Source organism: Lissotriton vulgaris, chromosome 4_1, assembly GCF_964263255.1.
Source record: "Lissotriton vulgaris chromosome 4_1, aLisVul1.2, whole genome shotgun sequence".
Classification (NCBI taxonomy): Eukaryota; Metazoa; Chordata; class Amphibia; order Caudata; family Salamandridae; genus Lissotriton; species Lissotriton vulgaris.
Window position 1 is genome coordinate 68,863,523 of NC_141691.1, and position 20,931 is coordinate 68,884,453.

General features: G+C 46.6%; 1 protein-coding gene across 1 annotated transcript in view; it reads left to right on the top strand.

Annotated features, from left to right (window-relative positions):
- Positions 1-20,931, top strand: part of LOC147718384 (tumor necrosis factor ligand superfamily member 13B-like) — a 421,739-nt gene that overhangs the window by 151,591 nt on the left and 249,217 nt on the right. The window contains exon 3 of the mRNA XM_086918333.1: positions 8,677-8,733. Coding sequence (XP_086774459.1) covers positions 8,677-8,733 — 57 coding nt within the window. The remainder of the gene's footprint in view (positions 1-8,676; positions 8,734-20,931) is intronic.

Below are 20,931 nucleotides of genomic sequence, written 5' to 3' on the forward strand. Positions count from 1 at the left end.
GAGCGAAGTTGGCGGGAGGGGGTGTAGAAGGACAGTCGAGAGTTGAGGCAATCTGGTCCGATGTCGTAGAGTGATTTGTGTGCGTGGGTAAGCAGTCGGAAAGTAATTCTCTTGTTGACGGGTAGCCAGTGGAGGTCTTTAAGGTGACCAGAGATGTGTTCGTTGCGTGGGATGTCTAATATGAGCCTGGCTGAGGCGTTTTGGATTCGTTGTAGTTTCTTCTGGAGTTTAGCGGTGGTACCTGCGTAGAGGGTGTTTCCGTAGTCCAGTCGGCTCGTGACTAGAGCGTGGGTGACTGTTTTCCTTGTTTCGGTGGGGATCCAGCGAAATGTTTTTCTGAGCATGCGAAGAATGTTAAAGCAGGAAGAGGATACGGCGCTGACTTGTCTGTTCATTGAGAGTGAGGAATCCAGGATTACGCCCAGGTTCCGTGCGTGGTCTGTCGGGATGGGTGCGTTTCCGAGGGCTTCCGGCCACCAGGAGTCGTCCCATGCAGAGGGGGAGTTACCTAAGATGAGGACTTCTGTTTTGTCTGAGTTCAGTTTCAGACGGCTTTGTTTCATCCATTCGGCGACTTCTTTCATTCCTTCGTGTAGGTTAGTTTTGGCGGTGCTGGGGTCCTTGGTGAGAGATAGGATCAGTTGAGTGTCATCCGCGTAAGAGATGATGTTGAGGTTGTGTTGGCGGGCGATGGCCGCGAGGGGGCTCATGTATACGTTGAAGAGGGTGGGACTGAGTGAGGATCCTTGTGGTACGCCGCAGATGATTTCAAAGGCCTCAGACTTGAATGGTGGGAGGCGGACTCTCTGGATTCTTCCGGTGAGGAACGAGGTGATCCATTCCAGTGCCTTTCCTTGGATTCCGATGTTTCTGAGGCGTTGTAAAAGGGTGCTGTGGCAGACTGTGTCGAAGGCTGCTGAGAGGTCGAGGAGGATGAGGGCGACTGTGTCTCCATTGTCCAGTAGAGTTCGAATGTCGTCTGTAGCTGCGATGAGGGCGGTCTCAGTGCTGTGTTTGGCTCGGAATCCAGATTGTGAGGGGTCGAGTGATTTGTTGGCTTCGAGGAAGGCGGCGAGCTGGTTGTTGACAGCTTTCTCGATGACTTTGGCCGGGAATGGAAGAAGCGAGATGGGGCGGTAGTTTTTGAGTTTGGTGGGGTCTGCTGTTGGTTTTTTCAGAAGGGCGGTGAGTTCAGCGTGTTTCCAGTCTTCTGGGAAGGTGGCGGAGTTGAAGGAGCAGTTGATGACGTCTCGGAGGTGCGGGGCTATGACGGAGTCTGCTTTGTTGAAGATGTGGTGAGGGCATGGGTCTGTGGGGGATCCAGAGTGGATGGAATTCATCAGGCGGGTGGTGTCCTCAGTGGAGATTGGGTTCCAGGCGTTAAGGGTGTTAACGGGGGGAGGATGGTCAGCTGATGGTAAGGTGGGTTGGCTTCCGGGTTGGTTGTTAAAGCTGTTGTGGATGTCAGCAATCTTGTTGTGGAAAAAAGAGGCTAGGGAATCGCAGAGGGTTTGAGAGGGGGTGATGTCGTTGGAGTTGGCCGAGGGGTTGGAAAATTCCTTGACGATGTTGAAGAGTTCCTTACTGTTGTGGGCGTTGTTGTCAAGTCGATCCTTGAATGCTGTTTTCTTGGCTTTTCGGATCAGTTGGTGGTGAGTGCGGGTGGCGCTTTTGAAGGCGTCCTTGGTGCTGGTGGTTGGGTCTTTTTTCCAGGCCTTTTCAAGGGAGCGGCACAGTTTCTTGGACTTCTTGAGGTCCTCGTTGAACCATGAAGCCTTCTTGATGCCAAGTTTGTGTTGACGTTTTTTCAGTGGTGCTAAGGTGTCGGCGGTGTTGGATAGCCAAAGGGTGAGGTTGGAGGCGGCTTCGTTGGCGTTAGAAGAGAGGGCTGGGGAGGTTTGAAGGAGCGATGTGGAGATCTGCTCCGTGGTGATTTTGTTCCAGTTTCTTTGTAGAGTTGGTTGGAGGTGGATGATGGGTTTCGGCTTGTTGTAGGTGAAGTGAACGCAGCTGTGGTCAGTCCAGAGGAGATCTGTGGTGTGGCTGAAGGAGACGTGGTTGCTGGAGGTGAAGATTGGGTCGAGTGTGTGACCTGCGATGTGAGTGGGGGACGTGACCAGTTGTTTAAGTCCGAGGTTGGCTAGGTTGTCCAAGAGGGTGGCGGTGTTGCGGTCGTTGATTTTTTCAAGGTGGAAGTTGAGGTCTCCCAGAAGGATGTAATCTTTGGAGGGGAGCGCGTGTGGAGTGATGAAGTCTGTGATGTCTTCACTGAATTTTGCGCGGGGACCTGGTGGTCTGTAGAGGAGAGTGCCTCTGAGTGTTGTTTTGGGGTCGATGTGGATCTGGAAGTGAAGGTGCTCAGAGTTGGCGAGGTTGGCGTCAGAGCTGGTTGAGATGCGGATTGATTTCTTATGGACGATAGCGATTCCACCTCCTGTATGGTCGGTGCGGTCCTTGCGTGTGATCTTATAGTCGTCAGGGATGGCAATGGCGATGTCAGGGGCGGAGGAAGTGTTCATCCATGTTTCTGTTAGGAAGGCGACGTCTGGAGAGATGGTGTCTAGTAGATTCCATAGGTCGATGGCGTGTCTGTGGACCGATCGGGTGTTGAGAAGGATGCATTCTAGGTGGTTGGGGTCGGGGTTCTGTGGAGTGGTCGTTGCGGGGATGTTGTCGGTGCCGCTAAATTTGCAGGAGAGGCAGGAGAACGGTCCATGGGTGCGTCCAGGAGCGGCTTGAACGCAGTTGGGGGTGCGACCGGGGTTAAGGGCTAGGAGGGTGGCAGCATCATAGGAAACGCGGGGGGGCTGGGCAGCGCGAGGGGCAGGGGGTCTGGCGCTGGGCGCGGTCCAGGCGCGGACGGGCGTAGACGGGCTTACCTTTGGCGCACCTTCGGCGCGGATTGGGCGCGGTCGCTGCGCGTGAACGCTGCGCGCGGGAACTCCTGTCATATATGGGTAGTGGAAGGGGAGGGGCGAGGGCGTCTCAGCTGGGAGGCGGGGCGGGCTAGGTAACAGGACAACAACAACAAAATGGAGGGCGCTTGGGGGAAGAGTCGAAAAGAGCAGCAAAGTCGCGCTGGCAATGTGGAAAGACACAAAAATTAAATAAATATTATGCAAAGCGGCATACACAGCGCCCAGCAGGCAATTCAATGAGGGCGTTTGGGGAAAAGTCGAAGAGCAGCAAAGTCGCGCTGGCAAAGTGAAATGACACGACAATTAAACAAAATGATAAGCGGCATACACAGCGCACAGCAGGCAGTTCAAAGCACAAATATCAGCACAAAGCACAAAGCGTTAGGAAAACGATACCGGGCCAAAGAGAGCGACCACTCGGCTGGGAAGCGTAGAGTTGAGACATATAAGATGAGACACTAGCTTACTTTGGATGGAACGTGACTGGATATGGTGTTAGTCTGGGTGAAAAGCAGCGAAGGAAGAGGTCCTCTCCGATTTGGATTGTACCCCATCGTGGTCATTTTTGTCTGCAAGGTAATGGCAAGAATCTGAGAGCTCAGTTAGGGAAGAGTGTTTGTACTGAGACATATGTTTTTGCGTCCCAGACTTCCCCACCGTTTTTAGCAGCTAAGGGTACGTATTTTGTTTGCCATGATAGATCATATACATGGTTGCCCCCTGATTTTTCGGGAACATGTTTTGTTTCGTATCTGTTGCCCCCTACGTATACTGCAGCCGCAGATTACCATAGAACGAGAGTAGCTAGAGGTGTCTTCTGTAAGGAAGATACTGCAGGACAAGAAGTGGGAGACTTTCTCAAGGGTTTCCTACCGTTTTGGGGACCTATGGTTAACAGTAGGAACATACGGCAATTCACAAGGGTGGTTGAGTCCAACGCAGTTGAGACTGCAGGTGCCCTTAGTAATTTGACTGCTGAGCGCCAATCGGATTGTCTTATGACGTTGCAGAATCATGTTGCGTTAGACGTTATACTTGCAGATAGAGGAGGGATATGCAAATTGATCCAATCGAGCTGCTGCATTTTCATTCCAGACAATGCTCCGACAGTGTACCAGGCCATTTCCAAGCTACATAAGATCTCCGAGTCTGTACATGTGGACGAAGGAGATTGGTCGTTGATGGGATGGTTTTGGGGATTGTTATCCACCTAGGGATGGAAGATTCTGATGATCATTGGGATGGCTTTAGCAATTCTTTTCCTGTTCTGTCTTTGTGTACAGTGTGCTCCTGCTATATGTGGCCTTTGTGCTACTACGTGTGCAATGAGACCTGTCTCGAGAGAGATACTGAGTAATAGGATGATGCTCCAGCAGCATCTCGATGATCTGATGAATATAGACCTGGATTCAGACTGACGTGAGTTTAGGTTATTGCCTATGTAAGGGCAAAAGGAGGGTCTGAGGTTCCGTGAATTCTGAACCCGTTTTATAAAGGTCATGGTTTCGTTACGAATTTGATATTAGCGAACCCTAACTAGTGAGTGCGGCAAGTACGAGTGTTTTCGTCATGTTAGATTGATGGATTCACTATGTATTTAGGGATTTTGTTCTGAACCCTTGGGTTCCATTTTGTGTATGGCAGCCATTTTGTGGTTGTCCTCACATAGGCCAATTACTACGGCCGAACGAGTCTTTAGTACACGTACACGTTAGCTCGAGTTTGTGCGGACTCCTAGATGACCCGAGTGAATTGACCTCGTTGCCTAAAGCTGACCTTGCTAAGCCAGTTTCTTGTCCGGTAGCTGATCAAGATTAAGGATCAGAGCACAGGAGATTGTAAAGTTTGGTATGCACGCACACACCCCTTATCCTACTTCTCATCTGTTTCTGTTCCTTCTTTTTTTTTAAATATATTTTTATTGAAAGAAGAAAAGCAAGAGGAAATATTACACATATCAGGTGTCATACAGTAAATACATTGCAACGGTGAGTAGGCGAATAAGCCAATATGGTAAAATCAATGCACAGGAGAGTGGGACGTCAACATGAATACGAATATGAATAAGAAGCAACAATACGATCACAACCCTGTTAAGCTGACGCCAGCTGAGTCCGTCCACCCCACGATTCAGGATAATTGAGACTAGAGCAGACACCCAGATTATGCGAAGAAGATCGACTCAGGATAAGCAACCCACCTCTCGTGAAAAGGAGAAAGGAGAGAAAAGGCCATAGAACTGAAACAAGGACAAAATAAAAAAAAACCTTCCCCGTTCCCCCCACCCTGCACCCCTGCAATGGCTACGGCCTAACCCCACTAGCAGCGTGCTAGTCGCCCCACAACTAAAACCTAAAAGAAGGTAAAGAATGGAGGAGGAGATGTCATACAGGCTCCCGGCCCCCCTCACTCCCCTCCAGAAGCAAACCACCCCAAAATACAGTCAAACAAAACACTAAGAAGCAGCAATTACAAAACAACCAGGAGGTTGGTAAAAAATGCCCGACTCCCGCATCATTGTAGGCTATAAATCCCGAATCAAATAAAGCCGTGTTATCCAACCCATATAATCAAACTCCATCCTGGCCACTCCGTTTCTTCGTACGAGCTCTCTCTGCACGAACCGCCATCCAGACAGGAAATTCAAAACGTTCAAGAAAATCAAAGTCAGTGTGGTACGATCGAATCCAAAGTGTTAGCACTCGTAGTCCACAAGTCAGACGGAGATACCAGTCTACCAACAGTAAGGCACTAGAACGTAGTCGAGCCAGCTGGAAGGAAAAGAATGATAAGGCAATCCGATAGTCACTGGGGAAATTATCTTGAAATATAAAATCAGCTGTGTCCATCTTGAGCGGTATCGGCATTAAGTATGATGATTTATTGATTGTTACCAGCTCGCAAGCTGTTGTTCGGATGCCGACAGAAAACACCAGATCTAGATTCCACTCTGGGTCCTCTGTCTCAGGCATGCCCTGCTTTGCGTTTAACACAACGTGTTGCAAATCGATTGAAGGGTCGTAGTCCGGTCCCAGGTGCATATTTTCGGTAGTTACGACCATTTTGTGGATGATGGCGGTGACCTGTGAGTGAAGCGCCCCAATGGCAGCCATTATGGTCTGCAACGACGGCGTACATTCCACCCGCTCCATATCCTTTCACCAAGCGACAGATCCGATCTTTGACCCCGGAGGTCGACTACTCCGGGGAACAGGCACAAGCGGGTCCGACGTTCACGGGGGCCACCGTCTTTCTTGCGGTCTAGACACCGTCGCCACCAGCGAGGATCCATGCCCGTCGACCCCGGGGGCTCAGCAGGGCCTTCGGGCAACGGACTCCCAGCCAAAGCAACCGGTTCGTCCCACCGCTGTATCCTTAAAATCGACCTGGCCACCGTACCATCATCCAAACCGGTCAGGATATTCTCCACTTCGGGAGACCGGACACCGCCCAAGTCCCGCGGCCGATGTTGTTCAACTCCAACTCGAATGGGTTAGAAATCGAGGCCCCGGCTTCCACGCTGAATTAGGCCGAGAATGAAAACACGGCGTAACTTCATCATTCAAGAAGATGGAAATCTCGGGGGTACACCTTTAAGCTCAGCAACACTTCAGCTACACGAGAGTCTGGTGCGAATTCAGGATAAATATCAGGATTTATAAGCTGCTGGCGGAGGTCGTCGGAGCCGGGAGCTTACGCGGCCATCTTGGTTGTAACCGTAGCTCCTCCCCTCCTTTTTCCTTCTTTTATGGCTTCTTTATGATATGAGTTGTGGTCCTTTATTATGGGTTTGTCCGGCCTGTTCGAGAAAGAATGTTGGGTTTTCCCGTGTAATTGATGGTGGGCTGGACAACTGAAAAGTGGGTTTGTCGTCATGTGATACCTCTTGTAATAATGCTTATGATTGGACAAATTGTAACTAGTGGGAGTTTGTCCGGAATGTGATTTTTAGCATAAAAGACGATGTCTCGCTCTACAAAAATTGAGCAGTCTCTGACGAACCTACTCGTGTCGTACTTCGTAGACTTCTGTTCCTGGTTGCAGCCAATAAATTTGATCTTTGAAGTCACCAAGAAGTATCCTGTGTCTCTGTATTCTAAGACAGGTGAACCCAAAGACTTTGGGCGTGCCCCTGGCACCGCTGGGTTCTAAAACCCGGTTCTTTAACAGCAGAATCCGAAAACAACACCAATTTGAAGATAAACTAGCCAAAAGTTGTTGTGTCCCTGCTTGGTCGATTGCTCCCTATGTGATGCCATGGACAATTCTTAATGACTGTATCCTGACTTTTTCTCTCCTGGATATGCAGGTGATAATCATATGACGTTCGCTTAACAGCCAGCACGTTAGTGAGACTTTTCACCCTCTTTGTCTTCGGACGATTGCCCACTACCCTTGATCTATATCTCTTTTCAGCATGTCTTATTTATTAAATGATTTATGTTAGTGTGAGAGGGATGGGCGAAAGAAGAAGCGAGGAGGCTGGATTAAGGGCTCAATTATGTTATTTTATTTGAGGTTACAGCACCAAAATAAAAGGCAATATGGAAAGAAAAAAAATGCAGGAGGAAGATGGGAGCAGACATATGTTTCCCTGGTAACGCTTGCAGGTAGGGAAACTACTGTGTTCCGGCGGTGGGCTCCGCCGGACACAGTAATTGAGCTTGCCCCGAGGTTGTCGGGTCCCCAGGGCCTTTACAGGCGCAGGGAGGGAGGCCTTGCATCCCCTTCCCTTATTTTGAATAACAGCCTCAGGGGATGGGATCCCTGGTGCCTCTTTAGGCTCTTAAGGCTCAGGGCGGGGGCAGCGTACCCCCTTCCCCTTATTTTCAATAGTGGCCCTGGGTGATGGAATCCCTGGGGCTTGCCAGAGGTTCAGGGTGAGGGGCCACATCCCCAAAAGTAATGTTTTTGCTTCCTCCCCCTGTGATAGAGGGGTACATTAATATCCTGGTAGCCTTAATAGCCCTAGTCTGAAGATGTCTTCCACAACATCCTTGTTGATGTGGTGGCAGCCAATCATATCTCAGCGGCATTATATATACAACGTTTTTTACACCAAATCACAAAAAGCACTGTGTGTGGACCAAGATCTCTGTTTCTGCCAAATTTGGTATATTTGTGTCTTAAATTTCTATGGAAACAATAATAGGGAAAATGTGTTTTGGGACCCCTTTTGTCTCTGCCTCTGCTTGACAAATCACCTTGAAACTTTCCAGGAAGTAGCTGTGGTGAAAAAAAAATGTTTTGTGATGTTTCGTCGAATCGCACTACATTTATAAGCAAATGAACAAATTAATTTCCAATGGAAACACAATCCAAATTATTACTAGGCAGATGTGACCGCTACGGGGGAAGGGAGGCGGGTGTGTGTGTATATTCCCAAAGGATGTTCAAGATACTTTGCTGTGGAGCTAAGAACGATACATCTATGCACATATATATGTATTTACCATCCTGATATAGTGGTACTTGATAGCGAGACATATAAAAATTCAGTATACTACTTAAAATTATCTTCTTCCTACCTACTCCCTTGTGGTCTGTTCCACACCAAGGAAAAGCTAAAAAATAAATGAAAAATCTTCTTGCTCTGTTTCACAGCACATAGTACGCAGGTTAAATTGGATTTAAATGGTATCTACAAAGGTAATTTATTTTCCAGTTAGCTAGTGGAAGCTGAGTGCCTGTAGCTGTTGCAGCACCTCTCTCGCCTTTTGGGTTCTGTTTTCTGTAACATCTCTTTTTGGTGTTGCAGGTCAGCAGTCCTTCATCCAGCTGGTCCCTATGAAGAGCCAGCCCCTCCTGCAGCAAGGTATCTGTATTCCTGGCCACTTGGCCATGTCTGCCACGCTCCTCATCTCTTAAGTGGCGTCTCTTCAATCATTTGTTGTCTGGGCTTCCTAGTCACAAGGTTTTATTAAAACTTACCCCTCACCTGATTACATTCCCAAAATAGCAATGTAACAATTTTTGTAGTGTAAACCAAGTTTAGAGTACTAGTGAAGCATTTAACTGTAAACGCATTTCTTACATACAACAGGACATATGAATTCCAAAATGTGTTTATGACAAATGATTACTTAACAAAGCAAAACCAAAGGGGATGATAGACGGAGTGTTGAATATTGCAAGCACCCCCCCCCCCCAGTCAACTTATCTGGGTTTAATCCATCATCATTCTTTAGCTCACTCCGTCACCCCAGTTCAGACATGACCATATGCAAATCAGTCTGACCCTGTGTCTCATGGGAACAGTCCAGCCTGAACTGCCAAGCCATGTCTTCCCTGGAGCGGAAATAGCACCCTGGGACTGGTTTCTGGCTAATCAGCCGTCATCAGCCAGGCTAGCTTGAATCCAGAGGCAAAGTGAGCAAGAGGCCCATGTCTGGGCCTACCCTGTCAACTTAGGGGGAACATGGCTTGGCAGTTCGGGCTGGACTGTTCCCATGAGGCACAGGGTCAGACTAATTTGCATATGGCCATGTCTGAATTGGGGTGACCCAGGGGGGTTGGAATATTAGTGAAGAAGCAATTTCCCTTGATAATAAAAGATGTTAAGGCGGATGGTTCGGGGAGGTTCGCTGGCATAATTACACAGTGGGAGGGAAGACCTCTGAATGTTGTATCTGTCTATATCCCCCCGGCTTTGCATGCAGTGGCCTTCACGGATTTTAGTAAGTTCTTATTCAGCTTACCAATGGGGGAGCTGCTTGTTGGTGGAGACTTTAATGCAATCTCAAACAAATCCATGGACAGGTTCCCTCTGAGGGTTGGTGCCTCTGGAATGTCACGCCTTGGAAGCTTCATGGACACAATGGGTCTCATAGACCTGTGGAGACGACACCACCCAACACAGCGTCAATTCACATATCACTCAACTGTCCACAATAGCCTCACAAGAATAGATTACTTCCCGGGTTCGATGGGTAGCCTGCAAAATGTAAATTCTATAGGAATCAAACCGCGGGGCATCTCTGATCACTCCCCACTGATGTTCAGATGCACCCATCACTGTCAGGAGTGGCGCCGGATCTATCCGATACATCCAGGATATCTACAAATCCCCAAGATTAGAAGAACACTCCGTAAGGCATCACGCCATTATTTTCAAGAAAACGCACGGTTGGTTCCTTCCTCCACCACCCTCTGGGAAGCATACAAAGCAGTCATCAGGGGACAGGCAATAGCGTCCATCACAGCTCATGAACGGGAAGGGCAGATAGAGTTTGCAGAATTTAGAGTCTGAGTTGAATAATGCAGAGGCACACCATGCTAGAGACCCAACCCCTAACACAGCCCACACCATGCACCTCGCGCAGCGACTTTACAAAGAACACCTAACTGAACTAACCAGACAACAGCTGGCGAGCACGCAACACAAAATATATGATATCGAAGATAAGGCAGGAAAGTTATTGCCATGGCTAGATAAGCGGGAGAAAAGTGACAGATGGATAGCACAGCTCGGCACAGAGGAGGAACAACCTTTAACAGACCCTCACACAATTATACGCACACTGGCACGACATTTTCAGACAGTATATTCATCAGAGACGACAATATCAATGGAAGAGGAGCTGACTTATAATAAAGACCTTGCCATGCCCAAAATCACCTCTGTAGAAGCCCAGGAGCTAGAGGCCGACCTCACAACAGATGAGTTGCAAGCAGCCATCAGGGCGCTGCAATCGGTTAAAGCGGTGGGACCAAATGGCATACCAGCGGAACTCTACAATTGCGCCTCATTTATTGAATATGTTCAATGACAGCTTGCTAACGGGAGAACTACCGCCAGACCAGCGACCAGCCACAATAGTAGCTATTTTAAAACCTGGGAAAATGGCGGATCACTGCGTGTTGTACCGGCCTATTTCCCTTATAAATGCAGAGGCTAAAATCCTAGCAAACCTGTTAGCGAATCGACTCACACCACACCTCTCCAAACTCAGACACACAGACCAGTCGGGTTTTATGCCAGGCAGAAACACAGCGCTCAATCTCAGGAGACTACACGGAATGCTCGCCTGTGCATTGCACTTACAGGAACCGGCGGTGGTGCTGTCACTGGATGCACACATGGCATTTGACATGGTCCACTGGCCCTTCCTATTTGCAGTGCTACACCATCTAGGGTTCGGTCCTAAGTTCTGGTCCTGGGTTGAACTGCTATATACCAAGCCATTGGCACATGTCTTCGCCAACGGTTACATCTCTGACGACTTCCCCTTAGCAAGAGGCACGCGTCAAGGCTGCCCATTGTCGCCGTTACTCTTTGCTCTAGTACTAGAGCCGCTGGCAGCATGGATACGCTGGGAACCCACGATGCGGGGCCTCGTATGGGCGGATAGTTGGGAGGATCGAATCTCCCTATACGCGGATGACATCCTTTTATATTTAACCTCACCACAGCGCTCCATAATTAGCCTCTTAGATATATGTACTGCGTATGGTAAGGCGTCAGGGTACACCCTTAACTGGTCCAAATCTATGATGTATGTACTACACGGCCCACCACCGTCTCTTCCCAACAATTTCCCACGTAAGACTGCGAAAAGTACGTTCAAGTACTTGGGGGTTTACATCACAGCCGACCCGGGGAGACTTTTACAGCAGGAATCTACAGCCACCATTAGACCGTCTCAAACGAGACATACGTCATTGGGAAAGACTACCACTGACCTTTCTAGGAAAGGCAGTGCTTTTTAAGATGATGGCCCTGCCTAGGTTCCTATATATTTTAGAAAATACACCATACTCAGTGACGCCGTCCTACTTTCAAGCTATCGCATTGCTGGTCTCTAATCGGCTATGGGGCAATAAAACACTACGTATTGCGCAAGCCAAGTTAGTCAGTGGATGGTACGATGGTGGAATAGCACTGCCTTACATACAACTCTGTTATTGGGCAGTGCAGCTGAAGGTGATCAATCAATGGGTACATCTCCCACAATCAGACCTGGCATTGAAGGCTGATAGAGCGCAACTTGACTAAAAGTTAACATTGACATTATTTGGACCGCTGCGTGCACACTTGAATTGTGGCACACGACACAGGCCACATTAGGGTGGCGGGGCTAATAACCAAACTTACTCACTATGGGACATAAAACGGCTAGGAAAACTTAGGAATAGTAGAGGGTTCGCCCGATGGGATGATATTGGGATATCAACGATTGGAGATTTGCGGCAGAGAGGGGAAGTGATTTCCTTCGAGCATCTATAGCAACAATACGAGTAAGCCCACTCAGAAGCATACAGATATACGCAGATACGACATGCCCTAATGACAGCACTACCACATGGCTCAGAAGTCCCAGAGGCATCACCTATGGAGGATCGATTATTAACTGATTACATGCCAAAGAGGACGATCTCCCTAACTTACCGTAAACTAGTGAACTTGCCTGACCGACAGGGCCTCTGAGGGCCAAATGGGCCCAAGACATTGCAGAGTTTGATGAATCAGAATGGCAGGAAGCAATAGCCTTCCCCAAGGAGGTGGACATACCCTCACGTCTCAGACTAGTGCCGTTACGCATCCTACACCGTTCATACTACACTAGAAGCACTCTGCACAACATAGGGAGGGTGGAAGATCCATTCTTTCTGAGAGGCTGCGGTGCTGAAGGAACCTTCTATTATACAATATGGGATTGTCCTAAAATAGCGGAATATTGGACGCAGGTGCTTAGAACTATATTGCAGTCAGAGGGGATCTCGCTTCTACCTGAGCCCAGACGTTGTTTACTAAATATATGGGAGCCTAATGACCTTACACGTATGGGACCAGGCTTGGCAACACTAGGCATGATGGTTGCCAAAAGGAATATAGCTCAAAAATGGGGGGGGAGTTGAGGTGCCTACTCTAGCAGGATGGAGTAGGGATATGGATGTAGCCATGATAACGGAAAGGGCAGTATTCGACAGGAGGGGTTGCCCCAAAAAATGGTACAAAATCTGGGGGCATGGAATGCCTACAGAGGAAATATTTATGATCCGCCACCAGACCGAGATGACAGTGTTTCAGACTCAGAGGAGGACTGACAACCCAGGAATATATGAAGGCAGTTGGGTCCTAAATGCTACAATAATGAACAACTGTGGCTTTCTCGTATTTACATGTGAACGTAATGATGATGTGAAATGCTTTACTGATTATTGGCACTTAAGATTGTTTTCCTGTGTTGCTGGAAAGAAACTGAATAAAAAGTGTTTAACCCTTTCGATGCTCATGACGAGCTCAGCTCGTCATGAGGCACAGTTGAGCTGTGCTTATGACGAGCTGAGCTCGTCATGAAACTATAGTATTCAAGCAATTTCAGCACAGGAGGGGAAAAGTCACAGCAGCCAAGGTGTTAAAAAGAAGAAAAGAAAAGAAGAGCAGTCTAAATAAAAGAAAAGAAAAGAAGAGCAGTCTATTACCTATAAGATAGTCAGTGATTTCAAGTCTAAGTGTGAACTTCATCTTCAACTTCATCTAACTTGAGGCATTGGAGTCTTAAGTGTTAACTATTGAACTTACCTTGATTAAATGTTAATTGAATACTCAAGCTGGCCCATCTAAGTGGAATGCAGAAATAGTTCACTCTATGACAGACCACTATACCACTGTGAGGGGCAGGGATTCTCTAGAAAATGAGGGTCTGCCTGACTTCACCTAGAGGCAAGATGGCCGCTGTAGCGCTGTAGGTGCAAGTCGCATCTAGACCCCTCTCCGACCTATGGAGGACCCAGGACCCTGATCGGCTTCTAAGGCTTCTAAGGTAGCATGATACGGAGGGTATGCTGGCTGAAGCTGGAGGGGAAAAGCGGCATCTTTCACAGCCTAAAAAAAGGTCTACTGCAACTGAAATCGCTGTTTGGGGAGCTTCGAAAGGCTATTCTTCCTAAGATGGCAAACCGGGCAAAGGACAAACAGACTGCAGTCTCAAGTTTCGGCTCAGCTAAAGAGATAGGCCAAAAGGATCCAGGAAGGACTGGCACAATCCCGAAAACCAAGATGCCCCCACCCAACAAACGCTCAACACCCACGATCTCGACGGCTTCCAAGGCTCAACAACGCAAAATCGAGAAAAACGAAAGAGCCGCCGAGAAGGATAGAGACAAGGCACTTAACCCGAGTGATGACACTCGCAGCGGCGGACTCAGCAATCAAGCATGTCATTCCAGCCAAGCGGGAAAACCCACCACGGAGAAAAAGAAGGGCGACCTCACCTTTCGTCAGCCCTCAGTGATCGAGATTTTCAACAGCAAGGCACCCCCGGCGGCTCCAACTGAGGACACAGCGGCAGTCCTGGGCACAGAGAACTCTTCGGCAAGCGGCTCTGGAGGTAGCGTCCTCGTGGACGCAAGCAAAGGCGTTACCAGGCAACCAACACAAACGGAACGTGCGGAGCTCACGCTTTCCGTGGAGCAAGCTGCAACTGAGCCAGTTACCGCCAGAGAGTAGGCTGAGCGCACGATCGCGGAGAATGAGGTGAGAGCTGTAAAAGAGGTTAAAGTAAATGAACCCTTAAACACAGACCCTTTGCTAGAAGCGCTACAGGAGGTGGAGGCAGGATTATTAATAGACCAAGCGAAAAGTTGGAATAATGTACATAGAAACTCTGAGACCAGTAACAGTATACTGCAAGGACAAAAGGATCAGCTTGTCACTGGCTATACAGAGGGCGCAGAGAGTGCAGAGGGAGCTGAGGGGGACAGGGAATTTTTCTCAGTCCCTGAAGAGTCAGATTCTACTATAACCAGCAGTGAAGATGAGAGAGAAACAGGAGACTCGCGCTCTAGCACTGAAGATACAGGGGGCTCCAAAGAGAAAGGTACTCAAAAAAAACGCAGGCCGACTAGCAGGAGAACGGGCTCCCCTACAACCTCACATAAGAGCTCTCACAAAAAACTGATTTGGGACTACTCCGCTACCTCGAACCTCTACAAGGAGGATGGGCAAGACCCCCAGAATGAGGATGGGAAACTAGACCTAATATTTGCAACTCTAAAACAAATTCAAATGGAAGCTAGAGCAGAGAGTAGAAGAGCCAGGCATGATACTAAAAAAATTCAAGCCTCTATTAGGAGAATTAACAAAAAATGTGAGGAAGTGGGTGAAAGAGTTACTGAAGTGGAAGAAAGGACTGGCAGGATTGAGGAGGAAGTGACGGACTGGCAGGCAAGCAGAGAAGAGCACTCGAAGCTGATGGAGGATCTACAATGGAAGGTGGAGGATTTGGAGAATCGCCAGAGGCGAATTAACGCACGTCTTCTTGGAATAGAGGAAGGGGCAGAGGGGCAGGACCCCAGAGGCTTCGTCATTAAGCTGTTAAAAGGTGCCTTTCCGGAGACCCCGTGGCAATGGGAACAAGAGGTGCAAAGAGCACACAGGTTTCCGCTCACGACAAAGGGGAAAAAAAGAGGTGATGGTACACTTCCAAGAGCGATGTTAGTATTCTTTGGGAATTTTCTGGCGAGACAAGAGCTGATGGACAAAGCCAGACCTGACTCTAAAAAGACGGTGGATGGAACAACATTTTTTGCAAGACCTGACTTTTGCCACGTCACAGTGGAAAGGAGATGGAGACTCAGGCAAATGATTGCGGCATTTCAGAGTCAAGGCGCTGAAGCCTACTTGATGTTCCCGGCAAAACTAAAAGTTATCGTTGGGGGTAGAGTCAGAATGTTCTTCTCAGAGATTAAAGCTGGAGAATATCTAGAAGAGTTAAAAGAGCTGAAGGAAAAAGGTGGAGCTAGAAGATAGTATCAAGCAGATATATTAGAATAGGGTGGGGCAGAGGGGTAAAAAGTCAAAAAAAAGAAAAGAAGAGGAAATGAAATTGTAAATAACAGTAATGAACAGTAAAAAGGGAAATATGGAAAAACCATATAAAGACTAGGGGGAATAGGAGTTTTCAGGGGGTAGGATGTTCCTTTTGCGTTTGGGTAGGGGAGGAGAGGGGGGCGACGCTACAACGCACAGTGGACACGCATAGGTCAGTACTGACCTATTTACCTGTCACAGGGGGGGGGGGAGCAGCTGGGGAGGAGGGGTACAGAAGGGGAGGGTGGTGGGGGGGCACGTTTTGTGGTTGGTGTAAAAATACAGTACAGATTGGTAGAAGTCACTATGTTCATTATGTCGGGAGGAAAAGTTGGAAGTAATGGGCGTGGATATGAGTACGTGGAAAGCTGGGAAAAGGGAAAAAATGTTAGATGGAAACTAGGATAATTACGTTGAATATCTGTGGTCTAAATAACAGAGAAAAAAGACAAAAACTGGGGGCACTACTGCGATTCTGGAAAATTGATGTAGTTTGTTTACAAGAAACGCACATAGCTGTTAATGAGATGTATTTGTTGGAGCAAATGGGGTTTGATGTTCTCGCCTATACAGGCCAGGAAGAAAGGTGTAGGGGTGTTGCAGTGTTGGCAAGGAAAGGCTGCACAAAAGTCAAAAAGAAAAAAGAGGATAGTGAGGGGAGGTGGGTAATGATTGAGTTGGAAACAAATGCATCTCGATATACAATTGTTTCAGTGTATGGCTCAAATGATGATGATCCGGATGTTTTTGAATTTGTGGACAGAGAACTAGCATTATGGCCAGAACCTGTGATATGCTGTGGAGATTTTAACATTAACGGCTTAAATGGTTTGGTCGAGGAGTATGGGGGGAGATATATGGGAAGGAAGAAAAAGGTATATAGATCAGTACAAAATCTTGCTAGTCATAATGCATTAAGCGATATGTGGGCGGAAAAAAATCCAATGGGTTCAGGAAGCACCTTTTACTCTGCTCCACATAAGTCAATAGCAAGACTGGACTATTTTTTCATATCTAGCTCTCTTGTTGGTATTTCCAGCATAGAGCGATTCCCCAGGATAGTGTCAGATCACAACCCTCTGGTTTTAAGTATTCAAACCGCTCAAGTTAAAGAGAGAATAAATTCTACCTGGACGTTTGAAAGAGGGCTGCTAAAGGATGAGGATTACATTATAAGTATGAAAGCATGGATAATGCAATTCTGGGACATTAATAGATACTCTACGTCGGCAGATGTGGTATGGGATAGCTTCAAGGCAGGTATAAGGGGGGAAATACTAAGCTATACAATTGCAAGAAACAGAAGGGAGAAGGAGAAAACGGAAGAAGAGATTAGAATCCTATGGACAATAGAAGAGGCTTTGGTGGAGGCAATAAGCAAGAGGGAACCATTTGAATCGATTTTACTCGAGTTGGAAATTCAAAAAGCAGAAACAGGTGTCTCGTTAGCGCAGAAGCTAGCTAGGAATTACCTAGCAAAAAAAGAGCAGTGCTACGAATTCAATGAAAGGGTCGGACATCTCCTGGCAATTAGAACAAGACAAACGCTGGCAGCAGGGGAGATAAAAGAGGTTAGGGATAGCACTGGGGCAATTGTGAATAAGGTAGAGGAGGTACAGGAGGTATTCAGGAGGTATTATGAGGTTTTATACGAGAAAGATGTAACCACGAGTGAGATTGAGGAAGAAAGTATGGGCTATTTAACACCAAGACCACAGACAGACTTCAGTGTAGAAGAGAGGGACAAATTGGATGAGGTGTTAACCTTCCAGGAGATAGGGGATGCAGTTTCTGATCTTCCAGCAGGCAAAGCAGCAGGACAGGATCAGATACCTGTAGAGTTTTATAAAACCTTCTGGGATGTCATAGGCATAGATTTTTGGGCGATATGTTGTTTGGCACAGGGAGGTAGGATTGTCCCAAAGTCATGGTCTGGTGCAGATATCATTGTGTTATTAAAAAAGGACAAACCATCAACAGAACCAGGGTCATATAGACCAATTACTCTACTCAATGCCGATGTGAAGATATACGCCAAGGCCCTTGCTAATAGGTTGAGCAAGGTCATTGAGAAAATGGTGTCCCCGGAACAACATGGGTTCATACCTGGTAAAGGGACTACCCAACACACCAGGCAAATGATCACTGTCCTGGATGCAGCAGAGGCCTTGGGAGACCCTGTTGCAGCAATCTTTTTAGACGCCGAGAAGGCTTTCAACAGGGTTTCCTGGGCCTATTTATGGAAAGCGATGGAGTGGGCAGGAATAGGTAAAGGATTTATGGCTGCAATTCAGGCTCTATACAGACAACCTACAGCTAGGATAAGAATAAACAAATCCTATTCAAAAACGGTACAGATCGGGAGGGGGACAAGACAGGGGCGCCCAGCTTCCCCGCTGTTGTTTGCCATCTATTTGGATCCTTATCTGAGAAGGTTGACAGCGAACTGTAGGATTAGACCTGTTACATTGCATGAGAAAGATTATAAATTATTTGCCTATGCAGATGATGTAGCAATTGTCACTCCAGAGCCAGCGCAAGCGTTGACCGAAATTGAATACGAGGCAAGGAAATTTGGTATGTTCTCAGGATACTCAATAAACAGAGGGAAAACACAGATAGTGCAGAATAATTACTCCACCTTTAGAGATATTAGAGTAGTTCAGGAAGCAACATACTTGGGTGTTAAGGTGACGGCTGACTTAGGGAAACTGGTTGAAATAAATATGGGGCCATTATTAGGGAAAGTTAAGAGAAATTTGGAGAGGGTCAATAATTTACATTTGACTTTAATGGGGCGTATTAATTTTATTAAAATGGTTACTTTCCCCAAATTTTTATATTTTTTTAGGGCGATCCCTTTACTGTTTGATGTGACATGGTTTAATAAAATAGAAACAACACTGAATGGGTTAATTTGGGCACAAGGGAAGACACGCAGAGCATACAGATTTCTGACACTACCACGGGAAAAGGGAGGTTGGGGGGCACCAGATTTCAGATTTTATTATTGGGCAGCAGTACTGCAGTACTCTAAAGCGCTATTAGGTGGTAGTTCTTTTCACGAGGAAGGGATAGGTATAGAGAATGCTTATAAAGCGCTACTGGGGGAAAGGGCTGAGAATGCCCTGGTTAATACAGTAGAGTTTACCTACTTCAAACATACTAGATTTAAGACCTTGGAGGCAGTATACAAAATTTGGAGGGTTATTATGAAGAAAGTAGGGTTAGGAAGAGTTAATAGATACCTGAGGCTATACCTAAATGTCGATTTGCCAACAGAAATTTTTTGGGATAACACAATGAAAGTTTGGAATGATAAAGGGGTTAAGAAACTAGGAGATCTGATGGATGGGGAAGGGGGGTTTTTATTATTCCAAGATATCCAACGTAGATTTAAAATATCCGGAAATAACTTCTTTAAATATTTGCAAATAAGAAGTTACTTCCACCTAAAACAGGGGGGGCCAGTAGGTATGTCAAGTTGTAGGATTATGGAATATTTAGGGAGTGGCTTAAGGGGTTCAATCAGACAATTGTATATAGAATTACAGGAGTATAAAACCGACGACAGGGAGAAATTTAGTAATAAATGGGTTGAGCAAGTTGGGGCTCACCCGGAATCTCTGCAAGCCTCATTAGACTTTGGAAGAACCATACTTTGTTCTGCTACATTGCAAACACAACACTATAAGACCATCTTCTCGCTATACCATACACCAGCTAGAATAGCACAATGGGGGGGTAACACTGGTATAACTTGTCCACGTTGCGATTCATCAAATGCTAATCTTACGCATATGTTCTCTCAGTGCCCTCAGTTATGCACCTTAAAAGTGGCAATAGAGGAGTTTCTTGAGAAATCTTTAAGACTAAAGGTGAAACTTACAGACGAGTTGATAATACTAGGTATTAGTATAGGCGATAACAATAACTATCCCGAATTTGTATTTTTGGCCACAGCAGTTTTCAGACTAATTATTGCGAAAGCCTGGAAAGATAAATCTGCACCAACATTTCAAATTTGGATGGCAAGGTTACTACATATATATAATTTGGAGAAAGCCATCTATGATAAGAAAGGCAAAAGGGCAAGAATATTGGGGGGGAAGATATGGCGCCCTATAGAAGAGTGGAAGAATAGTACGGCATGAATTATTCTTTCTCCAGGATTACGTTAGGCTATGATTTACTCTGTTTTGTTTCTTTAAATTTCTTTTTACTTTCCTGGCTCTGACTGTATGTTAATATATATGACTGTATAATTGTGAGAAAATTCTGTACTGTATATATTGCAATGTAACTTACGGAAAAAATGGAAGAAAATAAAAAAATATATTTAAAAAAAAAAAAGAAAATGAGGGTCTGCAATACGGGTGTCCGGTGCTAAAAAAACTTCAGTGAGCAAGTGAGCACTTAAAGGTGCCCAATGGATACATACAACTATGCTGTTGTAGCTAAAATGTTGCCGGGTTTATATTTGGAGTTGGGTTCTCTGGGACTTGGAGCTCTGACAGAAGGAACAACCTCCATGATTTCTTCTCCATAATTTGAGTTTGTTTGTTGACACTGCACATGGTCCCAAGCTTTGGTAAAGGAGACTCAAAAATGACACCTGAAATCTTTATAAAATTGCTTGGTACTCTATAAGCTGGGCCTCAGGAGAAACATGGCACAGATAAAGCCCAAGGCAGTGGATAACTACAAGGTCATTCTAGAGCAACTGAAACAATGGTATTTTTAGAAAAGCAACTATTACTGCTTAACAGCAGCAGAGAAAGGGGGTTGGGGTCAGAGTAGGTGTGTGTGAATGTATGCACCTTTTAATGAGCATGTTCTTGTGTACTGTATTGTATTGTACTGTACCATTTATATAGTGCTTCATACCCTGTTGTGTGACAAGGAATCCCAATTTCAGATATAGAACACTCCACGTCACGGGAACGTGCATAGTTAGCAGAGTCTGTATTTGTTGTGGACTTATATTGGAAGCTTTTTGAGGTCAACAGTGACCAGAAAGGTATTCTTATCTTGTCATGGGGCACACTGCCTATAAGGGTGATGAGGAGAGGCAGACATCCATTAGCTGGTGGTTATAGTTTACTCTGCAGGGCTTGTGTTAATGTTTCATGGTTTCTGCTCTGCTCAAGACAGGAATCTACTTAGCCTAGTTCTAGGTAGTCCATTCCGAGAGGGTCA